The 14682-nt window shown below is 40.9% G+C and overlaps 1 protein-coding gene across 1 annotated transcript in view; it reads left to right on the top strand.

The window, feature by feature from the left end:
• The first annotated feature begins 1857 nt into the window (after positions 1-1857).
• The window catches only part of haspin (histone H3 associated protein kinase), a 46302-nt gene continuing 33477 nt past the window's right edge, over positions 1858-14682 (top strand). The window contains exons 1-3 of the mRNA XM_052044389.1: positions 1858-2243; positions 8923-9141; positions 10321-10441. Of these exons, the coding sequence (XP_051900349.1) occupies positions 1909-2243; positions 8923-9141; positions 10321-10441 (675 nt within the window). The 5' untranslated portion in view covers positions 1858-1908. The remainder of the gene's footprint in view (positions 2244-8922; positions 9142-10320; positions 10442-14682) is intronic.

The raw sequence follows: 14682 nt of genomic DNA, 5'->3' as shown, positions 1-14682 counted from the left end.
TAGAATGAACCATAATTTGGCAAATTTTCTGTTGAAAATAGAATTACTTATTTCTACAGGGTATATATGATAAAAAGGTATAGGCCAAGGCTGAGTTTGGTACAATCTAATCTAATGACAGTAGAACAGAAAAGTGCCAAAAATGCTATTTCAAGATCATTTCCACAGAAAGCCTTTTTTATGGAGATGATGTCATACAAAATACAGGGCTGGATGGGCAGATACAAGGGGAATGTTTCTTCTGACTCAGGAGTCCTGAACTCATAGAGTCATACAGCAGAGAAACAGGCCCTTTGGCCCAACTTGTCCATGCTGACCAAGGTGCCTTCCAGAGCTAGTCCCATTTGTCTGCATTTGGCCCATATCCCTCTAAACCTTTCCTCTCCATCTACCTGTCTAAATGTTTTATAAAGGTAATTGTTTCCACTGCTACCACTTTCTTTGGCAGCTTGTTCCACAGACCCACCACCCTCTATGAAAATTTGCCCCTCAGGTCCCATTGAAATTTTCTCCCTCGCCCTAAATCTATGTTGTCTGGTTTTAGACTCCCCTGCCCTGGGAAAAAGACTCTGCTCCTCATGATTTTATAAACTACAAGGTTACTCCTCTGCCTTCTTAACTTATGGAAAACAGTCCCAGCTTATCCAGTCTCTCCTTATAACTCAAGCCCTGGATATTCCTGGCAATATCCTTGTAAATCTTTTCTGCATCCTCTCTAGCTTAATCATATTCTTCCTATAGTATGGGAAACACAATTGCACACAATATTCCAGGTGCGATTTCACCAACATCTTGTACAGCTGTAAATATAAAAGTTAATATTGAAAGGTTAATTATCTTTGGAAATGGACAAGTTGACAGGGCTGGCTGAAATATTCCAGGATATTTAAATTTTACAAGGGATCATCAAAAAGAAATCACTGATGTTAAAGGGTCCATAAGCAGTAGAGTGGAATATCAAGTAGAGTCAGTCTGAGTGGAGCTGATGAACATCAAGGGGTAGAAACCATTGATGAGAGGCCCCCACATGATAATGGTAATATAGAGCATAGAGTAAATCTGGAAATTAGAGGTGCAAGTAACACAATAATAACGAAAGATTTTAATCCAGAAAGTATTTACAAGGATGTTGCCAGTGCTGAGGGTCACAGTCTCAAATTAAAGAGCAGCTCATTTGTGACTGAAATGAGAAATTACTTCACTCAGATGGTGGTGAATCTTCAGAAACTCAAGAGGGCTGCAGAGTCAATGATTGCATTCAAAACAGAACAGTAGATTTCTGTATAGGGTAGGGCAGAAAAAGTGTTGAGGCAAAAGATCAGTCCTAGTCTGTTGAAAACTGGAACAGGCTTGAAGGGCTAAATGGCCTACTTCTGCTCCCAATTCTTATGTTCTCATGGGCAATTATTATCTCATGCCAAGGAGAGGAAATAGTGTAACAGCCGAAGATTGAGATTTGGTATCCTGCTGATTATGTTACTGGACAATATTCAGACAAATGATTCGGAATATGCAATTGAATCCCCGCCCCATAACGTCTTGGGAATTTAAATTCAAAGAATTAAATGCATTTGGAATGAAACCTACATATAATTGTAACATCATTACAACACTGATGTTGGAACCTGTCGGCTTACAGGTGTCTCCAGACTCGACCGGGTCGAGGCCGATGTGCCGGCTGCAAGGATCATTCCTTGGGGAGGGGGTGGGGGTGTGGTGAGGTGAGGTGAGGGGGAGGGGGAGGGGAGGGTGGGGTGGGGTGGGGTGGGGGGGGAGGGGGAGGGGGGTGGGGGGGGAGGGAGGGTGTTGTCAAGCCCCGTTTAAAACAAGCGCTCCCAAACCACGTGCAGCGAACGGGTTCTGAGGTCCAATCAGAGAGCGGAGCGGGGCCACCGGCTATCCAATCAGATGAGGGGAAATTCAAACGGCAGCGCGGTAAACCGATTGGTCGCTGGCTGGCTGGCCACCTATGGCAACGGCGCGGCCTGTGACTCCGGGCCGCCTTTCCATGCCTGTCCGCTCGCTCGCTGCAGCAGGATGATGAGGAAGCAGCCGCTGCGGGGTGGCCGCCTGGCCGTGGTGCGGACCTACGGTAAATACGGCACACGGATGGTGAAGGGTTCCAAGTGGCTGAGTCCGGAAGTGGGCCCGCAGCATCTCTTCTCCTCCTCGGATTCCGCCAACGCCTCGCCGTCCCCGAGCACGGACACCAGCGACGAGTCCTTCGTCATCGGCAGCAGAAGGTGCCCGGCTCCGCTGGCTTTTCACTGCGAGTGTCGGGGCCCGGTAAACGTGTCTCTTGGCAAAACCGAACTGTGGGTTGTCTGGGTGAAGTTTAAGGAGGTGCCCCGGATCCCGCTCCAGAGCTGCATTTGCACTCGGTGCATCAGGAGACTGTGGCCCCTTTGTACTTGTGTCAATGGCGTGTCTTCCTGTCACTGTTCATCCACCCCTCCTTTCTCCTCGATGTTTAGTTTTCTGCCTCTGCTCCTGTCTGCGTTGCTGCATCCACAAATAAACATCATTTTCAGAACATTCCTTTTCAAGACACTATTCCAACTGTCTGATACACAACCCAAATGTCATACCACATAGTGTACACGGTTCTTAATGTGCATTTTGAAGTATATAACTAGACTGTTTTCCCCCTTTCCTTTTCAAAAAAAAACCGTACAAATGAAATGGTACTAGTGGTATTACATCAGTATACAGTTGTAATTCAAACAACTATAAATCAACATGATATTTTGGCATTTGGTTCACTGAACTATTTAGCACCCAATCTTCTGAGTATCCCACTAAATGTACAAGTAATTCCTGTGAATGCCTTGTCCAGAGGGCCTCCTATATATCTGCTCACATATCCTATTCATCAGTTGTTGAATGTAATTGTTGTCCTAACTTTGAATACAGTATACATTGTATACCCAGTGTACAATGTATACTGGGTCACCGGCTGAATATTGCCTGTGTGCACTAAAATATCCTCCTGGACATCATGGAGGCTGATAATCTATCAACATGGTAAGGCTGTTACAGGGCCAACGACCGGGGTTCAATTCTGCTGCTGTCTATAAGGAGTTTGTACGTTCTCCCCGTATCTGCGTGGGTTTCCTCTGGGCGCTCCAGTTTCCAAAGGCGTACAGGTTAGGAGCTGTGGGCATGCTATGTTGGTGCTGGAAGAGTGGCGACCTTGCCGGATGCCCTCAGCACATTCTCAGTAATGCAAAGAGACCGTTTCACTGTGTGTTTCAATGTGCATGTGACTAATAAATAAATATCTTAATATCTATCTTAAGAGTTAGTATAATACTTTGTATTTGCTATTCATTCAGTTCCAACAACTTCTACAATGGTTACTTTTTAAAACTCTCCTTTGCATCTCTGCTTTCACACCTAGCATCCTGACTTGCTCTGAATACTGGACCTTTCCTCTTCCCCTTTTGAAGTTATAAAGTCATCTTCTCTTCCCTTCCTAGATTGTCTCCAAGGCTTTTAACTCTGGCATGACCTGATCTGTTCTTTTGTGCTCTTGCTGCAATGTATTGGGCTGACGTTAAAAAGCTGTGACTGCTAGAACATCATTAAGGATCTTCAGAACTTGGGAACTGCCTTCATGCTGTAATATAGCCCCCTCTTAAAATATCCAACTCAATCTGTTCTTGATTAAATCTATTCAGCTGTTCTGTAAATAGCAAGTGTACTGTGGATTCTTGGCCCTTTCCTGGAACGTGCAATTTTATGTTATTTATCTTCAGGCTGATTGTAATGTTTGTGTCCTGAGTGAGTCTTTGTCTCATTAATGTAAGAAATAGAGGCAGGCCTAGACTATTACCTTTGTGTCATTTTCCCCAGGCTTAACCAGGTGGGGAGTCTCTTGTCTCCCACCTTGTTTGTAGGCTCTTATGTTGTATTAAAACTATTATGAACTGGCTCTCTCATGATCAGACAAATTACAGACTTTTCCTCTAATTTTCTGACCAGCATGCTACTCTCCAGTTCTATTCTTCACTCTGGAGACACAAGAGACCGCAGATGTTGGTATCTGGAGCAACAAACAATCTGTTGGAGGAACTCTGAGTCGAGCAGCATCTGTGGGAGGAAAGGAATTGTGATCTTTATCTGGGCCTCCTGTTTCACCATACTCGCCATCTCCCCTCTCCGCTCTCTGTCCTGATGCAGGGTTTTGATGTCGACAGTTCCTTTCCTCCCATAGATGCTGCTTGGCCCAATGAGTTCCTTCCATATCTGTTCCTCACTCTACCTGCTTGGGATATCTTCTGGCCCAGGAATTCATTGACCTCATGATACATATGTGCCCACCATTGCTTTGCTCCACTTCAATAGAGAATGGTTGAGGTATTTTGGATATGACAGACTGCCTTGTTGTGGTAATGATTATACTTGTTTCCTCAATCAACAAACTGGCCCATTGATCACGCTCCATGGAGACAGAATACATACCATTAAGCTTTCTCATTTCACCCTGATTATTGTATCTGCTTCTGCCACATGCACAGTACTCCAGTGGGACTGTTACATTGTGTCTGAACCATGCAGGAACTATCATCTTTACTGACTATTAATTTCATATGGAACATGTATCGCCATGCAATATACACTGTAACATTTGTTCGATGGGCTATCTTGAATGGGCATTCTGTGGATGGGTGGTTCCTATAACATTTATGGCAAGGCCTCTGCTTTTTGAATTTGCATGATCTGCCAGTTTCCTGTCAAACTGGCGTGTAATATCTATCTGATTAAGCTTCAAATAAGAAAACAATGCTGTCACTACATCTGTGAGATTGTTTCCTGCTTGCACCTTGGAATTGGCCTTGAATGAAACAACCTTGAATCTTTAATCGCCATCTCTGTACTGATGGATATTGTGTTCTTTCTTGAAGGTTAAGTCCATCACATTTTGCCTGAATTCTTTCACCTGCCATCCTGTAAGTGAAATGATGTAATGTCTGATCTAGAATAATCTTGAAATTTACCCTTTATTTTTGCTAATGTATGTAGCCTGATCCACACATTTGCCATCCGTTTCCTCTGGTTCCTTTGTTGTACATTGCAAAAATGCATTGTTCAAATCTCTGGCACAGATGAGGTTCCTCTTGCTTTATCAAGTAGCAGCATCCCAAACTCAACATTGATGTGTTGTCCTGTATGATGCTTTGTGTTGCTACTTGCATAAGTAAATAAACATGTAGAGTTACAAACAGAGTACTCTTTATTGAAGGCAATAACTCAACTTATTAGCAATGTCTGGTACAATGATGCATAAAAGACATACATAGTACATCTTGAAGGTGTTAACTTACACTTGCGTCTTGTACTTCTTTCCTCAAAAGTGCTTAAACCCCTATTTTTGATGCCAGGGATGTTACTGAGGAGTTATGGAAAAGGGAGGAGGGGAATTTGAAGCAAACTAAAAGTTCTTTACAAAAAAAAGGCACTGAGTTTTGTTTGTGTGGAAGAGAGTGCCATGTATTGGTGATGGGTAAACTATTAGTGCATTTTTCATTGCCTTCCCTCATTCTATTCCCTTTAAGTCTGAGATTGCCCAAAATTCTGCTGCCCATTTGGATCCTTTTGCTCGCAGACTTTCACTGGTCAACCAAAACTTTTTTTTTCAAAAAATGTTCATGGCCATTCCCTTCCCCAATGATGTACTCTCTTTAAGCTTTATAAACCCTCTGAGATATCTGCGCCTCACCAATTCTGCCTTCTTAGCTCTTAATTTAGTCACTCTGCCATTGGCAGGGGTATTTCGGACTGCTAAAGTCCCAAATCTTGGGTTCCCTTCTTAAATCTCTGCTTTTACACCCCTTATTTAAGAAGTTTCTTTATACGCCATCTCTTCTTGATCAAGCTTTAGGACATTTTAATCTCGTGTGGCTGGTATCAAATTTTAATGCTGCTGTGACTTATTTTAAAATCACGTCAATTTCAGATTTTGGTTGTGTGGGGAGGTATGATGTTTTCTAATGGAAGTTGTCACTGCTACTGAATTGGTCTGAAATTTAAATTCTCATTGAAAATCGTAATAACTATGGGTTGTGTAATCCACATAAGAATATAACTTCTCTCTTAAATATTCAGTGATATTGTAGAAGGAATATTTGAGGGTATAATTTCTTTTCTGTTTCTCGTACCTTGATGTTACTGCATATCTTCCATTCCTTTGTGTCTTCCATTTTGACCTTGTATCCCCACACTTTGTCATGTGCTTCTGCCCATGCAACTGCAAATCTGCTTGCGAGGTTAATAAGAAGGGTTACGATTGCAGTAATTTAAAACAGACTCGCTTGCTGGAAGTTTTTTCTGTGGATTGTGGGGCAGCAGTCTTTAAAAACTGCTTGTTCGGTGCTAATGTTGGTGTCTCATTAAACTGAAGTTTGAATATACAAGGGAGATAATTTGATGAGGGGGAGTGCAATGAAGATGAAAAAAGTTATTAATGGTCCCTAAATATGTTGTAAGATGGAAGCTAATTTTATAAATGAGCATTTTACACTGCTATAAATTTCCCTATTTCATATTGCCTGTTAGAAATTACTTGATCGTTGATGGTGTTAGTCTTGCTGGGAAATACCATCCTTCCGTGACAACCTGCCAGAATTCACCTGCAGAAGTTCAAACCAGTCTAGGACTTTCCATGATCTATTAAAATGCAAAAGAGTAAACAGCCAGCACCTCCTTCCCAGGGCACCAATGCTCAAGACGAGAGGCCATGGCTTTAAGGTTATGGGTGGGAGGTTCAGGGGAGATGTCGGGGGAGGTTTTTCACCCAGAGAGTGGTTGGTGCATGGAATGCACTGCCTGGGGTGGTGGTGGAGGCAGATACATTGGACAGGTTCAAGAGTTTGTTGGATAGGCACATGGAGGAATGTGAGATAGAGGGATATGCAGGAGGAAAGGGTTAGATAGTGTGAGGGTGGTTTGATGGACGGCACAACATGGTGGGCTGAAGGGCCTGTTTTGTGCTGTATGGTTCTATGGTTTGAACATACTGGCAGATTTTATCAAATTAAAGTGTTTATAGTAGGTGCTTTCTTTTATTGGCATTCTAAAAGCTTGAAAACTGACATAAAAATGAGAATGTGACTTTGCTGTCAAAGGTTTCCTCAGCAAAGCTTTATGGATAGGCTTATTCTGACCTTCACCACCACCCCTCACTCACCAACCTCAGATGACATGATTGTTCCATGCAAGGTCTGGGTACCACACACAGCCTCACAAATTGTGTCCAGGGCACTCATGGGCAGCGAGTTCATCTTTCTGGTACTGAAAAAGCTAAGCAGGGACAATAACGAATCTAGCCAGCGGTACCCGTTAAACAAAATTTGAACCATTATATCTACTGCTGTTTGTATCCTTGTGATGAAATAAGGCATTTTGCATTTTAATGTATGCTGCTACTTATAGGTGCCAAGTGGCATCTATAATATTGGCAGATGAGCCTGTACAGAAAGGTTCTTTAACAATTAGGAGTTTGTGTGGAAGCAACCAATTTAACATGTTATTATTTTGAGTCTATTAATGGACTCCCAGGCTGATCATAATGTTTGTGCCCTGACTGAGTCTCTGTCCCCATAAGTGTAAGAAATAGGGATAGATGTAGGCTATGTGGCCCTTCCATCCTGCTCTGCCATTTCATATAATCATGACCTATGTCTTCTTGGTCTCATTTAAACTTTCTTGCCTGTCCCCCGTAATCTATAATCAGTCTTTCTCAGTCTTGAATCTATTTTATCAGAATCAAGTTTATTATCACTGACATATGTCATGAAATTTGTTGTTTTGTGACAGCAGTACAGTGCAAAACATAAAGACATAAAAATTACTATGTTACAAAAATAAATAAATAGTGCAAAAGAGGAATAATGAGATAGTGTTCATGGACCGTTCAGAAATCTGATGACGGAGGGGAAGAAGCTGTTCGTGAAACGTTGAGTGTGGGTCTTCAGGCTCCTGTACCTCCTCCCCAATGATAGTAATGTGAAGAGGGCGTGTCCCAGGTGGTGAGGGTCCTTAATGATGGATGTTGCCTTCTTGATGTCCTCAATGGTGGGGAGGGTTCTGCCCGTGATGCAGCTGGCTGAATCTAACCCTCTGCAGCCTCTTTTGATCCTGCACATTGGAGCCTCCATACCAGGTGGTAATGCAACCAGTCAGAATGCTATCCACCATACATCTGTAGAAATTTGCAAGATTCATTCTCTTTATGATTCATCCTCTGCAGTTCTCTGGTATAGAGAATTAAAGTAAAATGTAAGCAGTTGGAAACACTCCTCCATTATTTGTAGGGCTGCTTTTCTGTTTTTGGCTGCAGTTTAATGCCAGACTCTTGAATTTTGATCACCCCGTTGGGGGAGGGTTGATCGTTGAATGATTTCTTGGATCTGTTCCTGGGTGTGGTCAAGTTGGCCATTAATGGCTCCAGGCAATGGTTGATGGAGATTTTTACTGTGTCAGTGACCTCTGAGTAGTTCTCTCTACAGGAAACCCAGGTGGAGATAATGTACTGTCTCATGCTGTGCTTAGTTTTCTATGATGGATACAGGAAGCAATTCATAATTTGAAAAGTTTTGGTGTTGGCACTGTCATAATTTGCAATATTTTCCCATTTTTATTTAAAGTGGGCACATAGATTTCAAAATTTACCTGTTGCTGATTGGTTAATCAATGAAAGTTAAATAAATTTTAAAATATTGCTCAAATAGCAGCATTTTCAAATGTTTTGCTGTTTGGAATTATTTCTGTGAATCCATAACCAGGAAAAGGAAGATTTGTTGCATCTAAAAGTACTGAGGGTTTAATTTTTTTTAAATTATGCATGAAATCTGAGTCTTCTAGAAATTCTCACTTTATTTACTATATAATTTTTTGAAATCTTATTCTGAATCTTTTCAGGCAACAAAACGTATTATGTAGTGTTTCAAGTGGCAAGTGGCTGAAAAAAAATGTTGGAAAGCAACAAAATACTGAAAGCCAAAAGAGGAAAAGTTATCTCCTCCGAAAGAGAAGGGCTTTGCGTTGTAAGGATCATGGCTCTACTTCCACAGAAGGTGAAAGTCAAGTAAACAGTATACTTGTGGAAGAGAAAGAAAACCATTTTCCTCCTGTTATCAGGTATGTGATTTTTGTTTTATATACATATTTGCAATTTTTTTTTGTTGAACAGTTTCTAATAAAACTGTTCAGCTCATCACGCTTATATCTTGAACGATTCTTCAAAAATTAATGATGCACAAGGCGTTTTATTATTACCAGGTCATAATGAGTGTGCTGGCATGCAAATGGGTGGAGAATTGTACCTGCTCTGATCGATCTGGTGCAATTGCGTACCCATCTCAAGCATATTGTGTGAAAGCAAATACTTGTAACTTAACCATTCGCTTAGTTGAAGAGAAAAATGATAGTGATTTAAAGTTTGCAGTGTACTTTTATATGCTCCTGAGGAGCATGATTCTGTATTAGAATGGATTATTTTAGCATTACAGGATGGGTGGAACAATCCCTCTAAAGGAAGATTGTTCCCAGGTAAAATTTCAAATCATATGAATTGTATCAATAAATTGATTTTTTTAGAATTTTGAAAATTGCCCTTTTTTCATTAATTCCTTGTCATTAAAATGAATGGAGTTACTGAACTTGATTCCCCAACATAATGCTGGGAAGCCACAGGAAGACCATGAGGAATTCGACATTGGAAGCCATCAAAAAATTGCTAGCAATCAGCTGTGAGCAACTTGGGAACTTCTGCGTGTGTCCAGGCTTGTCTGGGTTCTTGTGTTTCCCAATAGACATGGAGGAAAATGCTGACAGTTGGATGCAGAATTGACAGCAATTCTCAGGAACATCAGAGTCATTGAGATGAACAGAAGTAGCATGAGGGCAATTATTTATGTAATGTGAACCACACCAGAGAGTAGCATTCCACATGGAGGTCCATAAAGAATTAATAGGGAAAAAAAATGAAGTGCTATAGGGGGAGAGGGGTATCTGGGAAGTGGAATTAGCTGGTTTTCTTTTCAAAGAGGCCGTTACAGATTTGATAGGTCATATGGTTTCCTTGCATTCTGTGTAATTTCTCGATTCAGTAAATGACTGCAAGTACAGATAAACAGACTCCAGAAAGTATTTTGTTGTAATGATTCTAGAATTAGTTTTAACAATCTTGTTTTTAAAAAACCTTCAGAATGAATTTGTTATTTTGTTAACTGTGCCGCTTAAAATCGTAATTCTTTCCTTCCTCTCTCTCTCTCACTCTCTTCTTTGGGGGGAGGAGGAAGGATGAATTTAAAGCAGGTGCAAAGAACAAATTCCAACAATTCCACAATCCAAATTTGTCACTTGTCGACGGAAACTGCTGAACTATAAAGTTACATCAAATCAAGTTGGAAGTACCCAGCCTCAGCTGAGAGAAAAGGTAAGTTGGTATTTTCTTTGTTTCCCACTGATCCCACACATTCATCGTATATAAAATCTGAAATATAGTTTTGAAGGTGGCTGCATCTGATTTGCAGCAGAAGAATGTTAATTATGGAGCATAAACCTATTCTGCAGCAATTTACAAAGTGATTGGCTATGGTACCAGCAACATCACGTTCAAAGCATTGAAGGTCTGTGATTCACAATATAGACAATAAAATGTTAAAAAATATATTTCCTTCCCCCTTCCCCATCCCTCAACCCTTCAACAGCCCCCTATCTTGTCTTTCCTGATGAAAATCTTGTCATATCTTGTCAGTTGGCATAACTTGGAACAATAAACAACACTGGATTCCAAATTTTATTCTTAGTCTCAGGTTACCTGGTCCTTAATGTAGCTTTGGCTAGAGTGTTGCTTGATTTCATTGCTTTCAGACAAGGAGGATGTAAAATTATGCTCTCATTTTTTATGCAATTACTCCAGGAATGTGAAAGGTTGTAAGCCAGAAACAGAATCTTCTTAGCAGTCCCTCAAGATCAAGAATTATTTGCTCTCACTCTGGCTTTGTGAATTCTCTGGTAACTGATGAAGCCAATGTGAGAACTGCAGGCTCTTCTACAATGGGGCAGCAGGTACCTGATGGGGCCTGTGGGTTGGCAGTTTGTGAGGTGGTGGGATCCTTCTGCCACTTGGATCATTATGCTTTTGGTGTATGGACACGATGTTCTCAATACCATCTAGAATGCTCTTTTTCCACTGAGTGGTTGTGGGCCAGAGATTCCCAAGAATCAGCAGGGGGTGGGTGGGGAGGGTGTTGTCTTTTCTCCCCAAGCAGGCTTTGAGCATATCCCATATCCTTGATTTTTTTTTCTCTGGTCACAGCAAAGTCACCACCTTCTTTTGACTGGAAATGATCAAGAAAGTTTCCTGATCAAATTTCAAAAAGTCCTCCACCTCTGTGGAATAAGAAAATGGCAAAGTAATTAATCAAATGGTGTGTGTGTCTTCATAGAAGAAAACACAAAAGATCTCCCAAAGGGAGAATGAGGAACTAAAGGAAATTTCTGTTAGTTTTAGGAGTCTGGAGAAGTTGTTGGGCTGATAAATCCCAAGAACTGGATAACCTACATAAGGTGGCTGTCAAGATAGTAAATGCATTGTTTATCATCTTTCAAATTCTGCAGATTCTGGAATGGTTCCTGCAGATCCGAGGGTAGCAAATGTAGCTGCACTTTTTAAGGAGGGAGAGAGAAAACAGAACAGCATGCCTGTTAGTTTATCATAGGCAGTACAGAAAATGCTATAATGAAGGATATAATAACAGAACTCCTAGAAAAGGATAATGGGAATTAACAGAATCGGCTTGGATTTATGACCGGGAGTCATGATTGACTAATTAATTGGAGTTCTTTGAGGATGTAACCAGCAGAATAGATAAGGAGGAACTTGTAGATATGATGTATATAGATTTTCATAAGCCTTCCAATAATATGCCACAAAGGAGGTTCGTCAACAAAATTAGAGTTGATGCAATCAGGGGTAATATACTGACATAGTTTGGGAATTGGCAGAAAGCAGAGTGATAATGAGTCTTTCTCAGATTGGCAGGCTGTGACTAGTGGGGTACCTCAAGGACAGGTGGTTGGGTGCCACCTTGGAACTGTTGATATAGATTATCATATTGTTATATATGACAATCTATATAATCAATTTCCAAGTCTGCTGCTAATATATTAAACGGAATTGTGAGCAGAGAGGAGGGTGTAAAGGGGATAAAGAATATAATGTGGAGAAATATGAAGTTATACAGGAATGCCACGTACACCATATGAGAAGGGCGTGAGTAGACTAGGTCTGTATTCTCTAGAGTTTAGAATGAGAGAAAATCTCATTGAATCAAACAAAATTCTTCCAGTGCTCACAGGCTGGATGCAGGGAGGATCTTTCCTTTGGCTAAGGGGTCTAAACGTGTAGGACAACATTTCAGAATAAAAAGCAGGCCATTGAGACCTGGGCTGAAAAGAAATTTCTTCATGCAGAGTGTGGTGAACCTTTGGAATTCTCTATTCCAGTGGACTGTGAGGGCTCTGTCATTAACTGCATTCAAAGTAGAGGTTGATGGATATCTGAAGTTAAAAGGATTCAAGGTATATGGGGATAGTCCAGGAGAATGGCATCGAGTTTGAAGATCAGCCATGATCTAGTTGCAAGGTGGAGTAGGCATGATAGGCTAGATGGCCTACTCCTGTTAATTATTATGCTATGTTCCAATGCAGACTTGCTGCACAGCTCTAGTGACCCATATTTGAACCTGGCCTTGGGTACTGCCTATGCAGAGTTTGCATATTTTTCCCATGACTGCCTGGGCTTCCCTTGGCTGCTCTGGTTCCCTCCCATATCCCAAGGACATGCTGGTAGGCTAAGTGGAAACAGGTTAGGTATGATTGGATTGAAGTTGAACTATTAAAGGGAAGTGATTGGGTAGTTGGAGTGTAATTTTCTGCTGGTTGGGAGTCAAGGTTAATTGGAATAGTCTAATAATTACTGAATTTGGAAACTTTTGCACAAAGGATGGTAGAAATTTGGAATTCTTTGGCAAACAGCAGATGATGTGATTGATAGGTTTATTTTAAGGGCTATGAATTATGACACAGTTCAAAAAAAAATGAACTGCTGGAGGAACTCGGCAGATCAGGCAGCATCTGTAGAGGGAAAAAGGCAGTCAACATTTTTGGTCGAGACCCTTCATTTGGACATACAACATTGACTGTCCACTTCCTTCCACAGATATTGCCTGACCCATTGAGTTTGTCTAGTATTTTGTTTGTTTCTCCAGATTCCAGTACCTGCAGTCTGTTTTGTCTCTAGGTATCTGTTCAACTCTGATCTCATTAAATGGCAGAATGGGCACAAGGAATAAATTCTCCACTGTTCCTATATTGAGCTTAAAGAGGGTGCTGTGCAGATTCAGCAAAATTATATCTACACTTGAAGGCTCAAATAATAGGTTATTTGAAGTTGGCTCCTATTTCCTTGACAATAGAAGATTGAGTGGGTAACCTGAACAAGTTGTGTAAAATACTAAAGATTCAATTAAGAGAGATGTAGAGAAGCTACTGCCGTTAAAGAGAAAATAAATCAGGGGCAAGGGAATACAGCTTAAAATTAATGCTAGGCATTATATAAATAGAAGTTAGGAAGTTGTTTTTGCGTGAGTAACAGCTCAGTTGAATGGCTGAGGTGTGATATTCTGTACCTTGTGTTGACCAAATTCTGTAATTGTTCTGAAGTGAGATGTATTAAGTTTATCCAATAATTTTGAAAAATACAAAATCAGGATGTGGGGTTGGATTGGTCTTCGCCTGGGGTTTCAAGGATGGAGGGCTGGGCAGAAAAGAGCGGGGAAGTGTGATCAAGGTCAAGTGAGTGATGGGTTAGTGGAGGGGGCATGGGTGGGGTGGTTGGTTGGTTCTTGGAAAAATTATTTGGGTACCTTTGTACAGAAATGGTTAAAACCAGGTACAAGAAACAATCAGACCATGGAAAGTTTAATTCTTAGACTTAAAATAATACATTGTATTAAGGGTTGATGCATTGAATCTATTAAGATTCAATTGCTGTTCCATTGTTAGGTCCCCTGTCTTGACGTCCTGGGTGTCCACTATCTGTAACACAAGTTGGGAGTGTGATGGCACAACACTCAAGAAGCTTGAGACCATACAAGGCAGCCCTCTTAATTGGTACTCCATTCACCACTCTAAACATTTATTTCTTCCACCATTGGACAAAAAAAATGCATTGCAGTTGCTTGTTAGGATAATCAGATCCATGACTTCTACCATCAAGAAGGGCAAGGGCTTCAGGTACATGTTCCCTTCCAACATGCACACGATTGAGAAGTCCATTGCCTTCTCAAGGCACTTAGGATTGACCAATAACTGCTGACCTTGCTGGTGACTCCCTGATTCCAAAGATATGAATATATTTAAAAAAAGTTGCATATTGAGCACTATTTTCATGCTTGAGATTTATTGTTGAACATTGTGATAAGTTTGGTTGTGAATGTCATGTGGTATTTCTCCGGTGGTGTTTACAAAGATGAATCATATCTGCCTCCAAATTTAGAAACCATATTTCCTGAATATGGAGATAGTCTTTTTGGGTCACTGCCAGATTTGTGTATATGGAACATATTTCTCATTCATCAGACATAAACCTGACAGTTTGATCTGTGTTTC

The sequence above is a fragment of the Pristis pectinata genome, chromosome 2 (genome assembly GCF_009764475.1).
Source record: "Pristis pectinata isolate sPriPec2 chromosome 2, sPriPec2.1.pri, whole genome shotgun sequence".
Lineage (NCBI taxonomy): Eukaryota > Metazoa > Chordata > Chondrichthyes > Rhinopristiformes > Pristidae > Pristis > Pristis pectinata.
This window is presented reverse-complemented; position numbering and strand designations above follow the sequence as displayed.